At 46.0% G+C, this 22,104-nt stretch overlaps 1 protein-coding gene across 1 annotated transcript; it reads right to left on the bottom strand.

The window, feature by feature from the left end:
• Nucleotides 1-1,838: 1,838 nt before the first annotated feature.
• LOC117534473 lies at nucleotides 1,839-3,375 on the bottom strand. Its single transcript, XM_034198664.1, has 3 exons — nucleotides 3,207-3,375; nucleotides 2,204-3,019; nucleotides 1,839-1,849 (listed from the first exon to the last, which is right to left on the bottom strand). The coding sequence occupies exons 2-3, from the start codon at nucleotides 2,850-2,852 to the stop codon at nucleotides 1,839-1,841; spliced, it is 660 nt and encodes a 219-aa protein (XP_034054555.1). The 5' UTR covers nucleotides 2,853-3,019; nucleotides 3,207-3,375.
• Between the last annotated feature and the right edge of the window lie 18,729 nt (nucleotides 3,376-22,104).

The following is a 22,104-nucleotide window of genomic DNA, read 5'->3' as shown; positions in this document are numbered from 1 at the left end:
GCGGGCAGCAGAGTTCTGGATATGTTGGAGTTTATTGAGGAGGTTGGATGGTATGCCGTAGAGCAGGGGTTCCCAACCGCCGGTCCGCGGACCGGTACCGGGCCGCGGACGTGTTACTGCCGGGCCGCGAAATAGCTGTGAGTTTATCGTAATATTTGCAGAATTATAAATATATAAAAATATTTGATCATAATATTTTTTTCAAAAAGTGTTTAATGTTCGCACCTATACCAGTCATATTATTTAATCAAGTAGCCTAGTTAACCTTTCACCAGATAACCGTTGAAAATGGCTTTTATGATGTTCCGAAGGATTCGGCGGCTCAGGGTCTCAGCCTCTCGTGCGCACGAGAAAGTTACCGGTGCACCAAGTAGGAAGAGGGAGCGCACAGGAGACAACCGTTTGATTGCAGACTGTTGTGTTTATGTGGGGAAATGGCAGTGCATACATTATTTGAGATATATTTCAAACTCTGACTTCATTTTAAGGACATGTCGGCCAGGGGTGTAGAGCTATATGTTTATTTTATTAGCTTTTCTTTTTAATGACTGATTTTAAATGCCATTTTCTTAATGTCTTTCATTTTTTTGTAAAGTACTTTGAATTGCCTTGTGTTGAAAAGTGCTATATAAATAAACTTGCCTTGCCTTTGTTTAAGCACCGGATTGGCAAAACAGGAGAGTAAACCAGTCTGCCTTGATCTATGAATGCATGTCCGGGACTCTTACGGTATCTGCTGCCCGCAGCTGTTTTATAGAAGGAAAGCCTCCTTCACTTCATGAAATGGCTGCAGGCAGCATCAGGAGGCAGCGGGACGTGTAACTCTGCCTCTGAGAAGTGCAGCACCAGCGCGCCGAGAGCTGTGCCTTTTTACGCACCGCCTTCGCTGTGTTTACCTTCATCAGAACAGCTTAAGAGTGACTGCAGGCTGCAAAGTGTTAACCACACACACCTCTACACACATCAAACTGCCCGATTACTCCCCCTTTTATTAGTTTAATGAAGGAGATGTCCGTCACCAAGGCGCATGATGTGGTGTGTGTGTGCTCAGCTCAGCTCAGTGTGTTTGTGTCTGTCCGACACCGGCATTTGTTTTCAAATGACCATGAACAGTAATTTACACACATCTGGCTAACTCCATAGGTAGCCTATATGCGGGTGTTCCCAAAATAAATTAGTTTAATCTTAATCTCGATGTAGTGCTAAATGCTGTCGGAGTGCACCGGAACGAACGTCACTATCATAATATCTTCTGAAAACAAATGCCAGTGTTACACACACACACACACACACACACACACACACACACACACACACACACACACACACACACACACACACACACACACACACACACACACACACACACACACACACACACACACACACACACACACACCCCTCCTTCATAATGCGCCTTTTCCTCGTTTTCCCAGCATTCACTGGATTATCCGTAAATCATACAAACAAAACCAAAACGTTGATTTATCTGTTTTCCCGTTTTGGTTTAAAAACTGAATAACGTCGGTTTTTTGGTTTTCCATTTTTCCGAAAAAACTAAAAACGACACCGGTTCTTTTTTAAACGTTGTTAATATGTTTTGGATGCATATTGTTCTAGTATTTGTTCAGGCTATTACATACAATTAGCCTCTGTTGCTACCTGCTGGTGGTGAGTAGATATTAAAATCAGTTAAAATTGACAACCGTTTTTTTAATGTATCTGCCGGTCCTTGGCACAATAAAGGTTGGGAACCCCTGCCGTAGAGCAAAGGTTCCCAAACTTTTCAGCCCGCGACCCCCAAAATAACAGTGCCAGAGACTGGCGACCCCCCACTATCACGTGGTGACTGGAAGAAAAAAAAAACGTGTGCACAGGACGCATGCACTAATAGGCGTATACAAACACACGCATAACGACAACACACAAGAACAGAACAGCCTGACAACCATGATATGATTTTACATATACAGGGCATGACATTAAGGATTTTGGGAGATGGCCCTGTGGGCCATCTAAGCTAATTTACAGATGGCCCTGAGTCCAATAGAGATGGCCCTGAAAAATGCGTGCGGACGAAATGACACACGAAAGGTTTTGGGGACCTGCAGGTCTTAGATGCTGTCTGGTGCATTCTCTAGAATTATAAGATGAACCACCACAATATTATATTGTACAATTTCAATTTTATTCTTAATTTAACTTCTTCTTGTTTGTGTTTGCTGATTCAACGACTGATAGTCTTTCAAGAAAGTGTCAATGTCTGACTCGTCTATGTCTGACTCATCTGAGTCGCCAAGAGCTTCAGCCAAGCGCTTCTCGCCAGCAGCCACATTCTCTGCCTCAAGTCCGAGCTCGTCAGATATGGCCTCCTGGCGCACATTCTCCTCCTGCTCGGCTTCCTGATCCATAAGAACCAGGTCTTGATAGAGGTCGTCCCGTATCTCCTGCTCCTGCTCCTTCTGCCACGGGTTGAAGCCAGGGCGACGAGCCCTATTTCCTGAGGTCCACCACTTCTCCACGGCTCCGGCAGCATCAAAGTTGTCCATTGAGGGGCCCTCAATGGAGGAAAACATCAGGCGGCTGAGCTGCTCAGTACCCAGACAGGAACGCCAGTCGTTCTTCACCCTCTTCATGCAGCTGAACCCCCGCTCACACACTGCAGTGTTGACTGCCAGAACAAGGTATATTTCAAACAGTATTGACAGCCCCTTATACTGTTTGCATCTCTCAGTGTCACACAGGATGCCAGAGAAGATCTGTGGCATTCGAAGTGTGCGGGCTGCTGCATAACTCTTGTAGAGGATGAACTCAGACTTCAGCATTTTAGTTGTAACACTGTGCTCGTCCATCAGGGGCTGATCATGCTCACAGATATCAGCAAAGTCTTGTTTGCCATAGGCAGCCAGCTCCTGTCTGTCAAAGGGCCACTGACTGGGGTTGAAGATGGAACATTTTGAAGGGACACTCCCTTTCTGGAGATCTTGGAATCTTTTCTCCAGGTGCTTGATGAGCACATCTGCAAACACATACAAAATGTCAAATTATAATCCCTGTCTCTGGACCACCATAAAAAATCATTTATATCATAACAAATGTGAAATTATATTCCTGTCTTTGGACCACCATAAAATAACCATAAAAGTATCTATTAAAACATGTTATGCCCATATTTACTTATGAAGAAAATATTATTGGGCACATACCTATGACTTTCTTCCGGAGAAAGAGAATCTGCCCTTCGTTGACATACTTGAGTTTAGTCCCTCGGAAGAGGCCGGTTTCAGCTGCAGCTCAGTCTTTCTCTTCTTCTTTCCAGGTTGTTCACCTTGCTTTGGTGGACTAAGAAACATTGTAATACACTCTGACTTTAAATTATTTGATCATTATATATTCAGCATCAGAATCCGTAACAAACTGAAATTCCCGCGAAAATGTGGTTGCATTCGATTCATTGTCTGGGTAGTATTCAGTTGCGCCACTTATGTGACAGACAAGAATAGTCAATTCTAATGTCTAACACTTAATGTGGAGAAAGAGATGTCCTGTGTGGGTTGATTGTGCGTTGATCTGTTGGTAATGCCTCAGGGTTCCGGTGGGCATGTAAACAAATGCATAATGCTGCGCTATACTTTGTGGCCTCACCCAGTTGCATAGCGACACTCATTGTTTAGGTGTCTTTTAATAAGCAGGTAGTCATATCATTAGCTAGAACTAGCTGGATCTGATCGATTTGGACATAAACGCGAGTGAAGTCTAATCTGACGGGAGAGAGAGATCAGCTGCTGCTGCTGCTGAGGAGTCGACACGCAGCTCTGCATGCACATGCAGCGGTGAGCGGACAAAACACACACACACACTTCAGGTTAGAATATCACACGTAGCTATTTAATTACCTCTCAAACTACCTAAACTAGTTATAGTAGATGTGTTTTAGTTTTACTGTCGGGTCACTCATTACTGGATCCGCGAGCTGCATGATACTGGCATAATAGATTGCCCGATCGGGCAACCAGCAGGTGAGGCTTCATTGCCCGAGCTAAATGCTAGATGGCCCCGGGCCATCGGGCCATCCTTAATGTCGAGCCCTGATATAGCAATTTAATATAAGATAACAGCAGAACTCGTGAGTCAAAGTAATCTCCATGTGAATTAGGAGAACATTGTTGCGGTGCAAACTTTAAAAGACATAAAGTAAACATATGAACATTGTTCCAGGAGGGCTTGCAGGTGGGTAGTGTAAGTAATTCAAGAACCCTGAAGGCAGGAGAGACTGAAAAGAGTCAAGGGAAGCTTATAAAAGTTAACAGCATTTAATTACACAAAATATGCGGTGGTGTACAAAATGAAATGTGCGAGTGGAGGCGCTCTCCTCATCCGACCGGTCAGTCCAGGTCAGCAGGTCGAAGAGGTCAATTCTTGGCTTGCTCTTCCTGTTGTCATCTGAGGTCTTCTCCTATTGGCCGGCGTTGTCGGGGGCGGGTCCAATGCAATTCCTGCCTTTTTCTGTTGTTAAATTATATCATTCTGGTGTCTGTGGTTATTTGAACATTCCCTAATAAACGTTATTCAGCGGCAATAAATGAGTGCTAAACCCAGTGTGCTCAGTGTACAACATCACATGTCATTTCACCTTTGATTCACGGTTTGAAAAAGCAGCATTTCGCCACATGCTAATGCTAACCGGAAGTGAATAATTTGCAGAATAAAAGTATTAAGTTAATAGTTAGTGTGAACTTCCGGTTTTTCAGAATAAAACTGATTTAAATTAAATAGTGTATTTAATTCAAATTTCGCCATACCAACATTGATTTTAATTTCTAACAGTAGTGATAGACTTCTTCACAGAGTTAACACTAAGATCATTTTCCTCTATGAATTCCTCCAGCTCAGGAAACAATCCTGCCCATTTCAACTCGCGCAGTCCAGTTTCCTCTTGAATGTGCAGATTTTATCATTCAAGGACATGATGCTTGTGTTTTCACCTTGCAATGACAGGTTAAGTCCGTTCAGTCTGTCAAATATGCAATCTGCCAGCCTTGTTAACCAGTCAGGGTCAGTCAGGTGGTCAGCGAGTCTATGGCTGGGACCCATGCTCCGTGAGAAATAAGCGCACCTCATACAGGCGGCTGAGAACATTTCCCCTTGAAAGCCACCTGACTTCTGTGTGGAACAGCAGGCCCTGATGCTCCGATCCCAGTTCATTGCAGAGACTGGCGAACAGCCTGGTATTGAGTGGACGGGATTTAATGTAGTTGACCATTTTTATCGCAGTCTCAAGAACACTTTTAAGCTCTGGGTCAAGCATTTTACTCGCTAGAGCTTCTCTGTGGATAATACAGTGCGTAAAGATAACGTGGGGCGCCACAGCATTGCTCCAGCACCATCTGTACACACACTGATGCACTCATCCCAAGACAGTCTCTCTTCTTTTATTTTGTTGTCAAGTTTTGTGAAAATTTCCTCGCCTGTGCACTTTAGCTCCAGCGGGGTGCAAAACAGCATGTCCTCATCAAGTTTTCCTTCAAAACTGTATCTGACGAAAACAAGCAGTTGGGCAGAGTTTGACACATCTGTGGATTCGTCTAACTGCAAAGCATATTTCCCTTTCTTCACTCTGTCAATCAGCTGACACTTGATATCCTGGGCCATGTCCGTGATGCGCCGGGATATGGTCCCGTCAGACAGCGGCACTGCTTCCAGCTCCCGTGCCTGTTTATCCCCATGCATTGCCCTACTCATAGCGATAGCAGCAGGTTTAATTAGGGTTTCCCCGATTGTGTGTGGCTTTTTTGCCTGTGCAATTAAATATGCCACCTCATATGATGCCTTTTGAGCCTTGTTGCTTGGTTAGTTATAACTTTGTTTTGGCCTTGCAATTCTCTCTGCTTTCGGCGGAAAAAATCTGCTGGTTTAGTAGCAAGAGAGGGGTGCTTCGTGTTTAAATGTCTGAGCATTTTTACGGGCTTTAAGCTCTCATGTGCAAGAACCTCAGTGCACACTACACATTGGGGATGTTGTGCTTCATTGATAATGAGGCGTGTGAATCCGTACTGGATGTATTCCATTCGATACTTGCGACACTTGGATAAAGGCTGGTCTGACTGCTTATGGACCGCCTTACGGTTGTCGTCTCCCCTCCTCCTCCTCTTCCCGCGCAAGAAGTCGACGGCCTTTGTGATGGCGGCTCTCCGCTCTCCTCCGCTGCCTTCTCCGCTGGCCTGTCTGCCTTCTCACTAGTTGGTATTAACCAACGTTTCATTTTGAAAAATGTATTAAAGATCTGTTCAGAAGAAATATACTAGTGCGTAGTTGATGTGTGTTTTACGTCTGTGATATTTACTGTGGTGCTGTAAAGTGACCTTTGAGCTGCAAATGACTGTCGTAAATCTCCATCCATCCATCCATCCATCTTCTCCCGCTTATCCGTGGTCGGGTCGCGGGGGTAGCAGTTCCAGCAGAGAGCCCCAAACTTTCTTTTCCCTGGCGACATCAACCAGCTCTGACTGGGGGATCCCAAGGCGCTCCCAGGCCAGCGAAGAGATATAATCCCTCCACCTGGTCCTAGGTCTACCCCTTGGTCTCTTCCCAGCTGGACGTGCCTGGAACACCTCCCTAGGGAGGCGCCCAGGTGGCATCCTAACTAGGTGCCCGAACCACCTCAACTGGCTCCTTTCGACGCGAAGGAGGAGCGGCTCAACTCCGAGTCCCTCCCTGATGACCGAACTTCTCACCTTATCCCTAAGGGAGACACCAGCCACCCTGCGGAGAAAACCCATCTCGGCCGCTTGTATCCGTCGTAAATCTGTCAATCAAAATTCCTTTAGTTGTCCCACTTACCTATTAAACAGACTTACATAATACAAAATGTCTATGCACACGTTATTATTATTAATAATAATTAAAAAATATATTTAAACTTTTTTTTTTTTTTAAAACACCTCAGGGGTCACATCAAGAGGATTCTGAAATCATCTCGCGACCCCCACTTTGGGAACCCCTGCCGTAGAGGATGCTATTGCAGTAGTCGAGTCGTGATGTGATGAATGCATGAATCAGGGTTTCAGCAGCAGAGGAGGAGAGTGATGGGCGGAGACGGGCAATGTTTTTGAGGTGGAAAACGGCGGTCCTGGTGATGTGATTGATGTGGTGATTGAATTTGAGCTGACTGTCGAAGATGACTACGAGGTTGCGGATGTGAGGTAGAGTGTGGCTGTCAATGGTGAAGTTGAAATTCTGGATGTCTTTGATACGGGATAGGGGGCCGATGATGATGATGTCTGATTTGGCACTGTTCAGTTGGAGATAGTTTGTTTGCATCCATGGTTTTATTTCTGAGAGACAGTTGGTGAGAGTGGAGTGTGTTGTGGGGGTGATGGTTTTTGTTGAGATATAAAGTTGGATGTAATCGACGAAGCAGTGAAATTGAAGGTTGTGGCGACTAATTATTTTGCCAAGGGGGAGCATGTAGAGGATGAAGAGGAGGGGGCCAAGCACCGAACCCTGGGGGACGCCTTGGGACAGAGGAGCAGTGGAGGAGGTGCAGATGTTGATGTTGATAAACTGATGTCTGTCGGTGAGGTAGGATTTCAGCCAGGAGAGTGCAGTGTCAGTGATGTTGAGTGATGATTCGAGGAGGGACAGCAGGATGGCGTGGTTGATGGTGTTGAATGCTGCGGTGAGGTCGAGGAGGATGAGGATGTTCAGGTTGCCGGAGTCAGAGGAGAGGAGGAGGTCTTTTGTGATTTTCAAAAGAGCTGTTTCTGTGCTGTGTTTTGATCGGAAACCGGATTGAAATGGCTTAAAGAGGTATTACAGCCGCTACTTTCGTTATGCCATTAACTCTGGTTGTGTGTGTATATGTAAATGAGCTGTGCAGTTCCTCTGCTATCATTGGCCGTCCCGACCTCGCAACATCCGCGGTGATTGGACGGACGTCACCCAATCCCCGCCCGCTTCTGCCACGTCATCCGGGGGAGGAGTATAAAGGCCAGGCACGGACACCATTCGGGAGGCTCTGTATTGTGTGACAGACGCCTCAACCCTCTCATTGTGACAAGGCCATTTTCTGTGATTCCTTAGACTGCCTAGCAGTGTGTATTCTGTGCTTCTTTAGACTGCCTAGCAGTGTGTTCAGTAGGGTTCTGTGCATGCACACTGATTGTCGTAGTATTCTGTGTGTAGTATAGGGTTTGTGTGTGTGTATTGTGTAGATCCAGGTTGCTTAGCTCCTGTAGAACCGCATTTAGGATATTGACATTGTGAAACAGCTTAGACCCAGGTTAGCTTAGCGCCTGTAGATCAGCATTTGTGAAAGTATTGCTTAGACCCCGGTGATTAGCACCGGTTGATCAGCAACAGCTGTGTTCCCACACAGCCTCCTTTTGTTTAGTGTTTTGTTCCACTTTCGAAGTGAGGTACTTTCTTTCTTTTGTAGCATACTGTGCAACTCTCTTTTGGAGTCCTCTTTTGTTAAACCGCAACAGTTTGGTCCGTTGTTGGTCCAGGCTGTTCGTGTATTATTGTGTTCATTGTTTTGGGTTACAAATAAACCACCGGTAACATATACCAAATCCAATCTGGTCGTGTCGTGTCCCTTTGGTCCCCCTAGCCCAGGGGTCTGCAACCTTTTTGACCAAAAGAGCCATTTTGCTCCTTTTTCCAAAAAATTGTTTTGTCTGGAGCCGCAAAACATATTAGTTTTTTATTGTTGTATCAGAAAAAAACTACAGTATTTTTGCATTTATTAGGCTATTTATTACATGATATAAAACTGTTAACCTCTAATAAGAAACAAATAACTCTTATAAGGAGAATTACAAATAATACACAGGCCTACTTTAAAATAAATTAAACACATCACTTGGGGAGTCCTCTGCACATTTGAAGGGAAAAAAAATATTATTAAAATGGGCCCACTTTGAAATAAATAAAACATATAGCTGCACCCTAAAAAGAGTTAAAGGTAGGGTAGGTAAGAATGGAGAAACCAGCTCGAGTGCGCTAGAATTTGAAAGTACACAACCGGAAAAAATATGCCTCTTCCTTCAGACTTTCTTACAGAGTCCCTCCTCCAACACACACGAATGCGCACATGACCAATGAGGGCACGAGATACATTTGTGCACAGATGGAAGGCTGACAGGCAGTTAGGCCATCCAGTTATTTTAGCCGGGCCGGCTCAGGTGATTGGTCGTGCTTTTTACAGCGCGACGGCTTCCAGAGATTAATTTTTGTATGTATTTATTGTCAAAGCATTTAATATATTCATTGCTATCGGGACGTTAAGAGCATTCCATGGAATATAACAAAAAGTGTTTTCTGAAATAAATTACATACCCCATTGAATTATGACTGAAGATTGTCAGCTGTCTTCCTCTCCCGTGTTGTTCCTCGATACGTAAAGGCTGCAGCACCTTTGACAACTTCTCTCTACATATCAAACATACCGGTAAACCAGCATCGTTTGCTGTGAAAGCATACAACTCTGTCCACGCAGAATTAAATCCTGTGTTCCTCCGGTACTTTTCTTTGATTTATCCATAGTTCGCTCATCGAGCCGGGGGTCAGGTTATTTGCCTCCAAAAGAAGGCGCTCACGCGGGACCGTAGCGGGATGTGACGCATATTTTAGTTGACCTAATTAAAACCGTTTTGTTTTTTATTTATGTGTCACAGTATCACCTCAAAATACAAGATACGAAACATTTTCAACCATGCAACAAAATATAAATAGTCCTACAAATACTTTTATTTTATTTGCTTCTTATTTTTGTCTAAGCTCAAGGGAGCCAGAGCAGAGGGCTTAAAGGGCCGCATGCGGCCCGTGGGCTGCGGGTTGCCTACCCCTGCCCTAGACCAATAGGGAACGTAACCCGTGGGGACTCGTCCGGGATCTTTAAATCAATTCCTGGGGTTATAGGTGGTTTTATTGTGGCTGAAAACTTGGTGAAACGTGTGGGCGGTACACTCAGGTATGGCATCGTTCGACATAGAGGCGTTCTTGGTCGGGCCGTGCTATGAGCAGCTGGACCGGTGTAAAAAGGACGATTTAATGGAGATAGCGCGGCACTTCAGTCTTGTGTTAAATCTGCAAATGTTAAAGAAGGAGTTGAAGGTATTGCTGGTGGATGAGATGGTGCGAAGAGAGGTACTAGTACCGGCTGTACCAGCTGAGCTCCCAGTGTCCGATGTTCCCACTGAGGGCCTGTTGCGTCCGGGGACTGAGGCAGAGTTAATGTTTACTGAAGGAAGGGGTAGTGACAGCGAGGGGGGCGAGCCGTGTGAGGCACCGCTCACGCCGCCTCGCAGATGTCCACCCTCTCCTGTTGGTAGTACAGATTCCCGGGAGGGGGCTAAACTCAAGGTCCGTCTCGTCCGGCTCCAGTTGGAAGCCAAGGACAGGCAGCGTCAGTGGGAAGCTAACGACAGGGAGAAAGCCAGGCAGTTACAGCTGGAGCTACGAAAGTTGGAAATGGACAAGGAAGTCCGAAAGTTAGAAATTGATAAGGAAGTGCGGATACGTCAGCTGGAGCTAGACTCCGAGCTGCGCGCCTCCGGTGCTTCTGGCCATGTTATGACCTGGTGAAGCGTGCCATACTTAGGGTGTACGAGCTAGTTCCCGAAGCTTATCGGCAGAAGTTTAGGAATCACAGAAAGGGGGCTAATCAAACACATGTCGAGTATGCCAGGGAGAAGGGGATGTTGCTCATTAAGTGGATTGACTCATGTGACGCTGCAGAGTATTCTGCCTTGAAAGAATTAATCCTGATGGAGGAATTTAAGAGGGGATTGCCTGACCATATTGTGGGGCATATAAATGACCAGAAAGTGCAATCTCTCTCCGCAGCTGCTGTACTGGCGGACGAATATGTGCTAACGCATAAAACTGTGTTTTCTCCGGCTGTTGCTGAGAACTCTCGCCGCATGCCGGGTGCACCTGTTGGTCAGCCAGCTAAAGTATTTACGAGGAACAAAGAGGAGAGAGAATGTCACTATTGTCATCAGCCTGGACATGTTATTGCTAACTGCATGATCCTTAAGCGGAAGGAGCAGCCACCAAACATGACCAGGCCGAAAGGCATCGGCTTAATTAACACGAACGCACTCAGTATTTCCGCATCTGACAACGAGGAGGAAATAGATCCCTGTTTTAAGCCTTTTGTGTTCGAGGGGTTGATATCATTAACAGGTGAGTCAGACGATCAGAGACCCGTCCGCATTCTACGAGACATTGGAGGCTCACAGTCAGTGATTGTGGCCTCGGCTCTGCCATTCTCAGACCAGTCAGCGTGTGGGTATGGATCAATATTATGTGGCATTGAAATGGGTTACGTGCCCCGTCCCGTACACAATGTACACATACAATCCAAGTTAATTACTGGATTTTTCACTGTTGCTGTGTGCCCAGCATTACCCATACGGGGTATAGTCCTTTTAATGGGAAATGACATCGCAGGAGGTAAGGTAACTCCCGCACTTGAAGTATTGGATTCTCCTCAGACTGTACTGCCTGAGGTAACAAATGCTCACATTTTTCCCATTTGTGCTGTCACTCGCGCGCAGGCGCGTAAGAGTGACTCGGAGGTGTCTTTACATGATACTATGTTTGGGACCATGTTTTCAGATGACAAAATGCCGGAGGAAAAGCCAGCAGTGGTGATTTTCGCTTTCCCTGCTGTGACCGCTGCGCCAGCGCAACCTGCCAGCCCAGCCGTTGACGGTTCCACACTCCCGGTAACCCGAGAGTGTTTACTCGCCGCGCAGAGGGCGGATCCGACGCTTGCGAAGTGTTTCGAGCAGGTGGAGAGTAATAACAAGGCAAGGGGTGAGAAGGTAGCTTATGTGTTGGATAAGGAGGTATTAGTGCGCCAATGGTCCCTCACTGCTACTGCTGAAGCTGATTGGAGTGTAGTGCATCAGGTAGTCGTGCCGGCACCATACCGTCAACATGTACTATCTGTAGCGCATGAAAGCCAATGGTCGGGACACTTGGGCGTGACTAAAACGTATCAAATAATTCTCAAGCATTTCTTTTGGCCAGGGTTAAAGAAGGATGTCTCTAGCTTTTGCCGCTGCTGCCATGTGTGTCAGGTTGTCGGTAAGCCTAACCAGAAAATTCCGCAAGCTCCGTTACATCCCATACCGGCTATAGGTGAGCCCTTTGACCGGGTGTTGATAGACTGTGTTGGCCCTTTACCACGTACAAAAACGGGTCAACAGTATTTGCTCACCATAATGTGTACGTTGACTCGTTTTCCGGAAGCTATTCCGCTGCGTAGCATTACTTCCGCATCTGTAGTTAAGGCCTTGACGAAGTTCTTTTCTACATTTGAAATTCCGCGAGTAATCCAGAGTAACCAAGGGACAAACTTTAAATCGAAGTTGTTCAAACAGGTTCTTCAAACCTTACATGTAAAACATGTTATATCCAGTGTGTATCATCCCGAGTCGCAGGGGGCGTTAAAACGGTGGCATCAAACTTTGAAAAGCATGCTGCGAAAATACTGTATGGAAACAGAAAAAAACTGGGATGAGGGAATTCCCTTCGTTTTGTTCGCAGCCCGTGAAGCTGTTCAGGATTCAGTCCCGCGGAGCTTATTTTCGGTCATTCGCCCCGCGGTCCACTTAAAATTCTTCACGATGAGTTTCTTTCGACTGATATTCCTCCAGATAAGAACGTACTGGAGTACGTTAGTCAGTTTCGTGAGCGTTTGCACCGAGCAAATTCACTCGCTAGAGAGTCGCTATCCGCTTCACAAGCTGTCATGAAGCGTAATTATGACCGTGCCGCTGTTCCCAGGCACTTTGAAATAGGTGACAAGGTCCTCGCACTATTGCCTATCCCCGGCTCTGCGCTCTCAGCAAAATTCCTCGGCCCGTACGAAATCCGTGATTGTCTCAGTGACACAGATTATGTGATTGGTACTCCAGAGAGACGACGTAAAACGCGTGTCTGTCATGTGAACATGTTGAAGCGTTATTATTCACGCACTGCGACTGATAGTCCGCCGGCCGGCTTGGCTAATCAAAGAGTAGCTGCTTCCGCATTAATAGTTACAGATAGTTCCGGCCCATCTGACGACGGTTTGGTGATGCGTTCACATCACCAGCCGGGTGCTCGGTTATATAACTCGGAGATGGTAAAGACATTGCCAACTACGTTAGGTCATCTGCAGGAGGCACAGCAGCATGACATAACCCAGTTGGTGGATCGTTTCCCGAGCCTTTTCCATGATGTCCCGACACAAACTAATGTGATAACGCATGACATCGATGTAAAGGGCGCGAGGCCGATTAAACAACATCCGTACCGTGCCAATCCGACCAAGCGCGCGCTTATGAAACAGGAGGCTGAATATCTTGTATCAAATGGCCTGGCGACACAGAGCTCTAGCCCATGGTGTTCGCCGTGTCTTGTAGAAGCTAAATCGGATGGTTCTCCGCGCATTATCACGGACTACCGTAAAGTGAACGCGTTACGGTGACCGATTGCTACCCATTGCCGAGAATGGAGGATTGCATCGACAATTTAGGTTCCGCTAAATACGTCAGTAAATTGGACCTACTTAAAGGTTACTGGCAGGTACCTTTAATGGACCGTGCCTCAAAAATCTCCGCTTTCGCTACACCTGACTGTTTTCTGCAGTACACAGTCATGGCGTTTGGCATGTGTAATGCTCCTGCTACGTTTCAAAGATTGGTGAATACTGTCCTCTCAGGGATAAGTAACTGTAACAGAGGTCATTGGAGCTGATGTGGGATTTAAGTTGTGAGGCAATGACACATTCAAGTCTTTTTGACAGAAAGGGGAGATTTGAGATGGGCCGGAAGTTGGACATGGTGTGAGTCCAGGTCTTTTGAGAATGGGTGTGACAGAAGCCAGTTTGAGAGAGGGGGGAACTGATCCAGATCCGAGGGAGGTGTTAATGATGGTGGTGATGAGTTGGGAGATGGCAGGGAGGCTCTCTTTAACACATTTGGAGGGCATTGGGTCAAGTGTGCAGGTGGAGTTAATTCCAGTCATGATGTCAGACAGTTGCATGGGGGTCACAGGGGAGAAGTGGAACAGGGGCTGTGAGGTGAAGGGGGGGAGCCAGGAGGGGAGGTGGGGGGTGCTGATGAGGGTGTCAGATTGCTGTAAATGTTGCTGATTTTGGTTTGGAAAACGAGAGGAAGGAGTTGCACTGTTCGGTGGTGAAGGATGAGGTGGCATTGTCACAGGGTTTGAGAAGTTTGCTGATGGTGGAGAAGAGACACTTGGGGTCGCTGGAGCCAGACTGGATGATTTGTGAGTAGTAATTAGACCGGGCTGCTTTGAGTGCGTTACTGTACTGTTGGAGATAGTCTTTGTAGATTTGAAGATGGACTGTTAGTGTGGTTTTCTTGTGTTGGCGTTCAAGTTGACGTTTCCATGGGTTTTCAGAAAGTGGGGGGGGGGAGACAGACATCTTGCAGGTAATGGAGGCAGTGATTGCTGAAGGTGAGATGGATTTGAGATTTCTGTAGGTTATTGTGCGTTTTTGCTTTTGGGCGGGGATGGGGATGTTGATGTCAATGATGATGGCCTGGGCCCAGGAGTTCAACACTTTTAATCCCTATCTGATCAGATCAGATTTGGATTTTGGGGAGTTCAAAACCAAAACACAGGATTAGGATCGCTTTGATATCCGATCAGATCAGGAAATCCAATCCAAGCTTTAATCTGGATCAAATCTTCAAAACGGGTAGTTCAAACCGACAACACAGGATTGGGATCAGTTTGATCCCAAAAAACTGGATTATCCTGATCCCACCAGAGGGGTGGATTTCCAGTGGATTACCAGAGCAAAATGTACTGTACAATTTATTTAAAAATATGTTTCAATTTAAATTAGATGGCAAAGTTTGTTAACTGAAATAATACACCATTTTTAGCCTTCATGGGAAATACATTTTATTTTTTCCATTTTTGCTCACGTTTGTGGTGGCCTATTTTGTTTTCAACCAAATGTTGATGACATAAATGTTTATGCTCATAAAAGTATCACAACAAAGATTGTCAATCACAAATTTAATTTAGATTCAATTAAAAATATCTTCAACAAAAAAAAAGTCCATCATCTGTCATCACCTTTCAAAAGTAATTGTGAACAATAGATGTCTCTGCAATGTGGTCTCTTGTCTTCCTTGTATTATTTTTCATATCCACTAGATGGCGATCGGTAGGATTAAAGCACTGATATTCAGGATCTAGTCATCTTGAAAAATCGTAATCTGGATCAGGGTGATCCTATCCTGAATTGCTTTGAACTCCAGGGACAAAATTTGGCCGACTTGTCTGATCCTGGATCACAAAAAATGGGATTTCAAAATCTGATCGGATCTGATTGAGATTAAAAGTTTTGAACTCCTGGGCCCAGGTGATCAGAGATGTGGAGATTGAGGCTGGACAGATGATGGATGGTGAGACCAGTGGAGCAGACCAAGTCCAGGATGTGACCACGGCTGTGTGTTGGGAAGTTGATGTGTTGAGAGAAGTTGCAGCAGTGAAGGGTTTCCTTAAATTCAGAGGCATATTTGCAGGTCGGGTCGTCAACATGAATGTTAAAATCACCTAAGAGGAGAACAGATGGGGATATGGCAGAAAGCTGAGTGAGAATGTCAGAGAGGTCAGAGAGAAAGGAGGGGTTTGGCTACGGGGGACGGTAGATGATGGCTGTGACCAGAGGAGTGGGACCAGAGAGTTTAAAGATCAGGTGTTCAAATAAAGAAACATCAGGGATGGGGATTATGCTAGCTTTTATTTCCTTTCTGATAATAGCAACTATACCAGCACCTCACCCTTGTGGGCGAGGTTTGTCAATGTATGTGAATCCTGCTGGGGTGATTTGATTTAAAGAAAAATAGTCCAGGGGTTTTTGCCATGTTTCGGTCAGATACAGAAAGTCGAGGTTATTGTCTTTAATGAATTCATTCAGAATGTGGCTTTTATTGTGGATGGAGCGTGTGTTGAGCAGGGCTGCTCTGAGGTGACGTTGCATTGGGAGGGGTTGTGTGGACCGGGGGAGTGGAAGGAGATTGGTCAGATTCACGTGTTGTTTGTTGTGATGGCGTAGTGTGGGCGTGTGACAGGACCGAATGGACGGGATGTGTGGAGACGTGGAATGAAATAAAAACTTACGGCCAGAGCCTCTGTGTGGAGGACGGCGTTTGCGGAGTATTTCATTATCTGCGAGGAAGTCCATGCAGTCCGGAGGCAGGCGGTTATTAAAGGAGTGGAGATCTGACAGGGAGTAGAGCGGCGGCATGATCCGGTGAAGTGGCGCTAGCACGGAGCTAGCTAATGCTGGGGACCCTGGCAGCAGAGACCAGGAGCCGGATGACCGTGGAAGAACGAGCGGTGTGAGTCCAGGTAAAATCAGAAGGATAATCCACAGCATAACAGGAGAATACTTCCAGTGGTTTCCGGAGGAGAATCGTAGGAGGGGCACAGCCTGGTGCAGAGTGGGAGCCGGGTGACCAGCCTACTAGCTTGATAGCCACCGGCAGTTCTTTCACACACACATACGGGTTTTGGGCCGAGGGCGACACCGTACTTCCGGTATCCACCATTTCACACGAGGTGCAAGCAGAATATCATAGTCTATTGCCTTAATCAATATCTAGTCAACTCTAAAATACCACATATATGCATTGGCATGATAATATTATTGTGACAAGTGGGGTATTCACCTGATGTGTCTAGAAGATAGACGTAGATGCTGCCAAAATCGACCGAAGGCCACTTTCGAGAGTCGTTTTTCCATACATCTGCAGGCAGTCTTTAAGGGCAATCGGACAACCCACACAGCTCTAGTTTACGCTGGTAACGACCTAGAGCACACCCCTCAAGTCCAGAGATGTAATCCGAAGACATGCAGCGATTTCTTCGGTCGTTAATTCAGAAAAAAAACCTAGTGCGCTCTGCCTGGCTACATTACCTAGCTGTTTATATTAGCACCTCCAGGATATTAGCACCTCCAGGAAAATGGCGTATTTCTATATAGATATATGGCGCGCGTTGTATTGTGGGTAGCTTGTGACGTCACTGTGTGTGAAAGAGTAGGCGGCAGGGAGAGACGATGTCAGCGGGGAAGACGGCTGATCGCAGCGGGATGGGAAGACCCACACGAGCCGTGGAGTTAGGGTGGAGTTGGGGTGGAGACAGAAATGTTAGCTCAGCAGACTTCGGGGAGCCGAGGAGCATCTAGGTAGCAGCCTGCTATGTCCGATAATGCTAGCTAGCGGGCTAGGGACCAGTGAGCAGGAAAGAGCCAGCAGGTAGGAGATGATAACACAAAGCTCTGTTTCGATTCGATAGAGAGATGCTGCTGTTTTTGCTGATGACTGACGTTTAAAAAGTAGAGAGCCAGACAGGAGAGGTTCTGATCTGGACTAAAGAACAAGATTTGGGGCGGAGGAGCGGCGAACAAGCAACGCCAGCACCCTCGACGACCCAGAAAAAAACTAACCCGATATCATTGATTAATAAGCCACTTACTGTGTGGTTTTCAATGCCATTGTTAAATAGAGCACTTAGTTGGCATACAGGGAACTGCTTTAGGCTGGTTTAGGTCCTATCCATCTGAACGCTCTCAGTTTGTACGTGTCAACGATGAATCTTCCACGCAAACCAAAGTTAGCCATGGAGTGCCACAGGGCTCAGTGTTCGGACCTATTTTGTTCACATTATATATTCTTCCGTTAGGCAATATTATAAGGAATCATTCTGTACATTTTCATTGTTATGCGGATGATACTCAACTATATTTATCAATCAAGCCTGATGAAATTAATCATCTAAATAAAATTCAAGACTGCCTCAAGGACTTAAAAACGTGGATGACCTTAAACCTTTTGATGTTAAACACGATCAACGCCCACATAAAATCAATTTCAAGGACCGCCTACTTCCATCTACGTAACATTGCAAAAATCAGGCATATCTTGCCTCAAAACGATGCAGAGAAACTAGTCCATGCATTTGTTACTTCAAGGCTGGATTATTGTAACTCCTTATTATCAGGGTGTACCAAGAAGTCAGTCAAGTCGCTTCAGCTGATTCAAAATGCTGCAGCTCGTGTACTAACCAGAGTTAGGAAAAGGGACCACATTACTCCTGTTCTGGCTGCCTTACACTGGCTCCCTATAGAACACAGGATAGAATTTAAAATTATTCTTCTCGCCTACAAAGCCCTTAATGGGCAGGCGCCATCTTACCTTAAAGAACTCATTATACCCTATTGTCCTACTAGGGCATTGCGTTGCAAGAATGCAGGGTTGTTGGTTGTTCCTAGAGTCTCTAAAAGTACAATGGGAGCTAGAGCCTTTTCTTATCAAGCTCCACATTTGTGGAATCAGCTTCCAGTTTGTGTTCGGGCGGCAGACACCCTATCCATGGGTGTGGGAAGGGGGGTGCTGAGGGCGCTGCAGCACCCCCTAGCGGCAGGCAGGGGGTGCGGAGCTCCCCTGTCTGAATTATTATTTGACGGTTATTGCTGCTCAAGCTGTGCATAATCTGTGTAATATTTAGCCAATAAATTCCACATTGTTGGTAAAATAATATTTTGGCCTGCCCCGAATGTTTTTTCTGTAGCCCCGGACAATTCTACCTCAATAATATAATACATTAACCGTGCTTTACGTGAACCTCATCATGACACTAGAGAGGACGACAGGACTGTAATTTCCCGTGTTCATTGAATGCAACAGAGGCAAGACACCAGACCAATCAGAGAGTTGCATGGAAATAAAGTGTGCTTGTGTCATTCAAGCTCGTGTGTGTGTGTGTGTGTGTGTGTGTGTGTGTGGGGTGTGGGTGTGTGTGTGTGTGTGTGTGTGTGTTGTGTGTGTGTGTGTGTGTGTGTGTGTGTGGTGTGTGTGTGTGTGTGGTGTGTGTGTGTGTGTGTGTGTGGTGTGTGTGTGTGTGTGTGTGTGTAGTGTGTGTGTGTGTGTGTGTGTGTGTGTGTGTGTGTGTGTGGTGTGTGTGTGTGTGTGTGTGTGTGTGGTGTGTGTGTGTGTGTGTGTGTGTGTGTGGTGTGTGTGTGTGTGTGAGAGAGAGAGAGAGGGAGAGAGAGAGAGAGACCGGTGCCAGCAGCAGGGACCGTGTTGTTAGCATCTGGTTAGCTAGCTGCACTAACGGACATACGGAGCTGTTGGTCCACAACAAGCTGGAGGAGAGCTCTCCTCTCAGACTGAGAGGCTCAGGTGAGCTAAAGGACTCTGAGTGTTTAGATAGTTAACTTTAGTCTAAGTTATCTCAGTGGGTCTCAAACGGTTTGGTCACAAATTATTCAAAAGATTATTTCCGCGGCACACTTTCATATGATCATTATCGTTAAAAAAAATAAGAGAATAAAGGAAAAACAGTTATGAAATACTATATGGCAGTAAAACAAGAATACAGTTTGAAAGGGGAGTGATTTGTAAAATATCCATAAAGAAAAAGAAAATCTGCTTACAGTTGTGTTTCATCTGGGTGTTGAGAGATGTATCCATAGATCTCTTAATGTTGCTCTCAAAGTGCACCAGATTGATGCTTTCAACTTCAATATTTAAAAAAAATCTTCCGGGGGGAGCATCCCCCGGACCCTCCTAAAGGAGGTGAGGTGAGCTCCCCACTCGTAAAAAAATAGCACTTTACCCCTGCCTATATGCCGTGAGCTGATTATCGAGCCTTCATTGTAACAGTCGCGGGTGTACTGTGTATTTGCGTGTGGGGAGTGCTTTTGTGCGTGCTCTATCGTGCCCGTAATAGTGTTCACTGGAGTCCAGCACCTCAGCACCCCCACTCAAAATACCTTCCCGCGCCTCTGACCCTATCCGTTTTTAAGAGTGCGCTTAAGACCTTCCTTTTTGATAAAGCTTATAGTTAGGGCTGATTAGATTCAGCCCCTAGCTTTGCTGATATAGGCTTAGTTTGTCGGGGGACATCTTACTTCTTCCTTCTCTCTGTCTTGTGTACTCTCATGTTCTGATTAACCCAGCTTCCTCAAATTTCTTTCTTTTTGGTGTCTATATACGTCGGGATCCGGAGTCATGGATGATCGTGTTGCTGCGGTCCTGTGTCCTGGATCGCGAGTCGTGGCTGTGGTCCTGGATCATAAGTCCTGGATGGATATCCTCGTGGATTAATCTTCCTATTATACACACATGCATTTCCAAACATTTGGACTACCTATGTTGCAAATGTATTATCTTTTAAATTTACACACGGCATCTATTGCACGTCTGTCCGTCCTGGGAGAGGGATCCCTCCTCTGTTGCTCTCCCTGAGGTTTCTCCCATTTTTCTCCGGACGTTTTTCCTTGTACGATGTGAGGGTCAAACGACAGAGGGTGTCGTATTGTCATACTGATATTCTGTACAAACTGTGAAGTCCACTGAGACAAATGTAACATTTGTGATATTGGGCTATATAAATAAACATTGATTGATTGATTGAATATATTATCTAGGGTGGCACAATGGGATGTCACTCTACTGGGTCTAGCTATTTTCAGAAACTCCTGAACAACAACAAAAAGCCGGCATTTTATCCAGTTTGTACACAACGATACTCATAGAAGCTGGGTTACATTACGTAACCCCAGTTCTATATCGTATAAGGCTTCGCCCTCTAAGGCTATCGCTATTGGGTTAAGGGCGAAGCAGGATGTAGTCTACGCCCCACTGGTTCAGTCCGTTACCAGAAGCACAAAACACACCTCAGTTAATAACCCATGTCCATTTCGCCAATGCGTAAATGGAGCGTCACATTGCCAGGGCATTAGCATTAAAAAATTAATATTCTCCATCAGGGAACGAAGGAAGGCTTACTCGGGCTACCTGTCGTTTATAAAAAGTAGAGATCGAGTCTCACTTGTTAAAAACAATCAAGAGAGGGGGAAAAAAGGCAGCTCTCTAAGTGCCGACAGGCAGGAGAGAGGGCATGCAATTAAAAAACCCGACATTACTCATTCTGGCAGGCTATTCAGTACTGAATGTGTCAGAGAGGAATGGGAGAAATCCCTCAAATACAAACGAATAAAAGAACAGGGGGAAGACCTAGATGCAGCAGTGCAAATGTCTTTCACTGTTCATTCCTCCGTGCAATGCCGTAAAGGAGGTGATGAGGAGGAAAGAAGCCATCCAAAGTTATCACTCTCGATCTAAAACGAGCTTGTGATAACCTTTGGCATAAAAACCGGGTTAGGGCGCAAAACAGCTAAGCTGCCATCTCCTTGGATCGAGAGACATGACGGAGCCACAGAGAGAGCAGACCAATCACTCACCCTTTTAGCTGATGTCAGAGCCAAGAGCAGAGCTACTTTGGCGGACAAAAACTTCAGGGGAACCTGATCTAAAGGTTCAAATGGAGCTTTACTCAGTGCGCGTAACACTAAAGCCGAAACCCATTGAGGCGCCAAAGCACGTGACACAGGTCTGAGTCTCTGTGCTCCCCGTAGAAAACGTTTTGTCAGAGGGTGACTACACACCGTGCTGACACCAATCTACGTGGCAAGATTAAATGGCAGCAGCATATGTTTCGACCGTGCTATAAGCCAATTCCAGTCCAGCAACAGCTGGAGGAACGACAGCGCGAGGCAGGGGGCCCAACGGGGTCCAGGATTTTCCCTACACACCAAACGGAACATTGTCCATTTGGCTGTGTAGGATGTGTGTTCAGCAGCTGCGCTGATCGAACACCTCCCTGGCGATTTATGTAGGCCGCCGCTGCTTTGTTGTCTGTTCGAATCAACACATGTTGATTGTACAGCAACAGGGCGAAGTGCTGGATTACTTTCCATATAGTAATTCCAGCACGTTTATATGGAGAGACATGTGCGCCAGCCACCCCACTGCCTGCGACATGCACGTTCCTCAGCCTGCGAGAGATGCGTCTGTGAACACTGTGGTGTGTGACGTCACTCTGCTCAGGGGCACCCCCACTGATGTGGAGATTTTTCCAATGGGTTCAATCCAAACCCACGGAAGGAGGAATGTACACCATGCGTCTCCTCTGACGCACGGGGTCGATACGCAGGCAAATAAACCACCTCTGGAGTCTCCTCACTGAAGGAGACCCAGGGGGATCACCACGTGA

Source organism: Gymnodraco acuticeps, unplaced genomic scaffold (assembly GCF_902827175.1).
Source record: "Gymnodraco acuticeps unplaced genomic scaffold, fGymAcu1.1, whole genome shotgun sequence".
Lineage (NCBI taxonomy): Eukaryota > Metazoa > Chordata > Actinopteri > Perciformes > Bathydraconidae > Gymnodraco > Gymnodraco acuticeps.
The sequence above is the reverse complement of the archived record's forward strand: the minus strand, read 5'-3'. Positions and strand labels throughout refer to the sequence as shown.

What these genes read in the sequence shown, in the direction of transcription:
- LOC117534473 (XM_034198664.1), bottom strand. Translation starts at nt 2,852, where the DNA reads ATGGACGAGCACAGTGTTACAACTAAAATGCTGAAGTCTGAGTTCATC.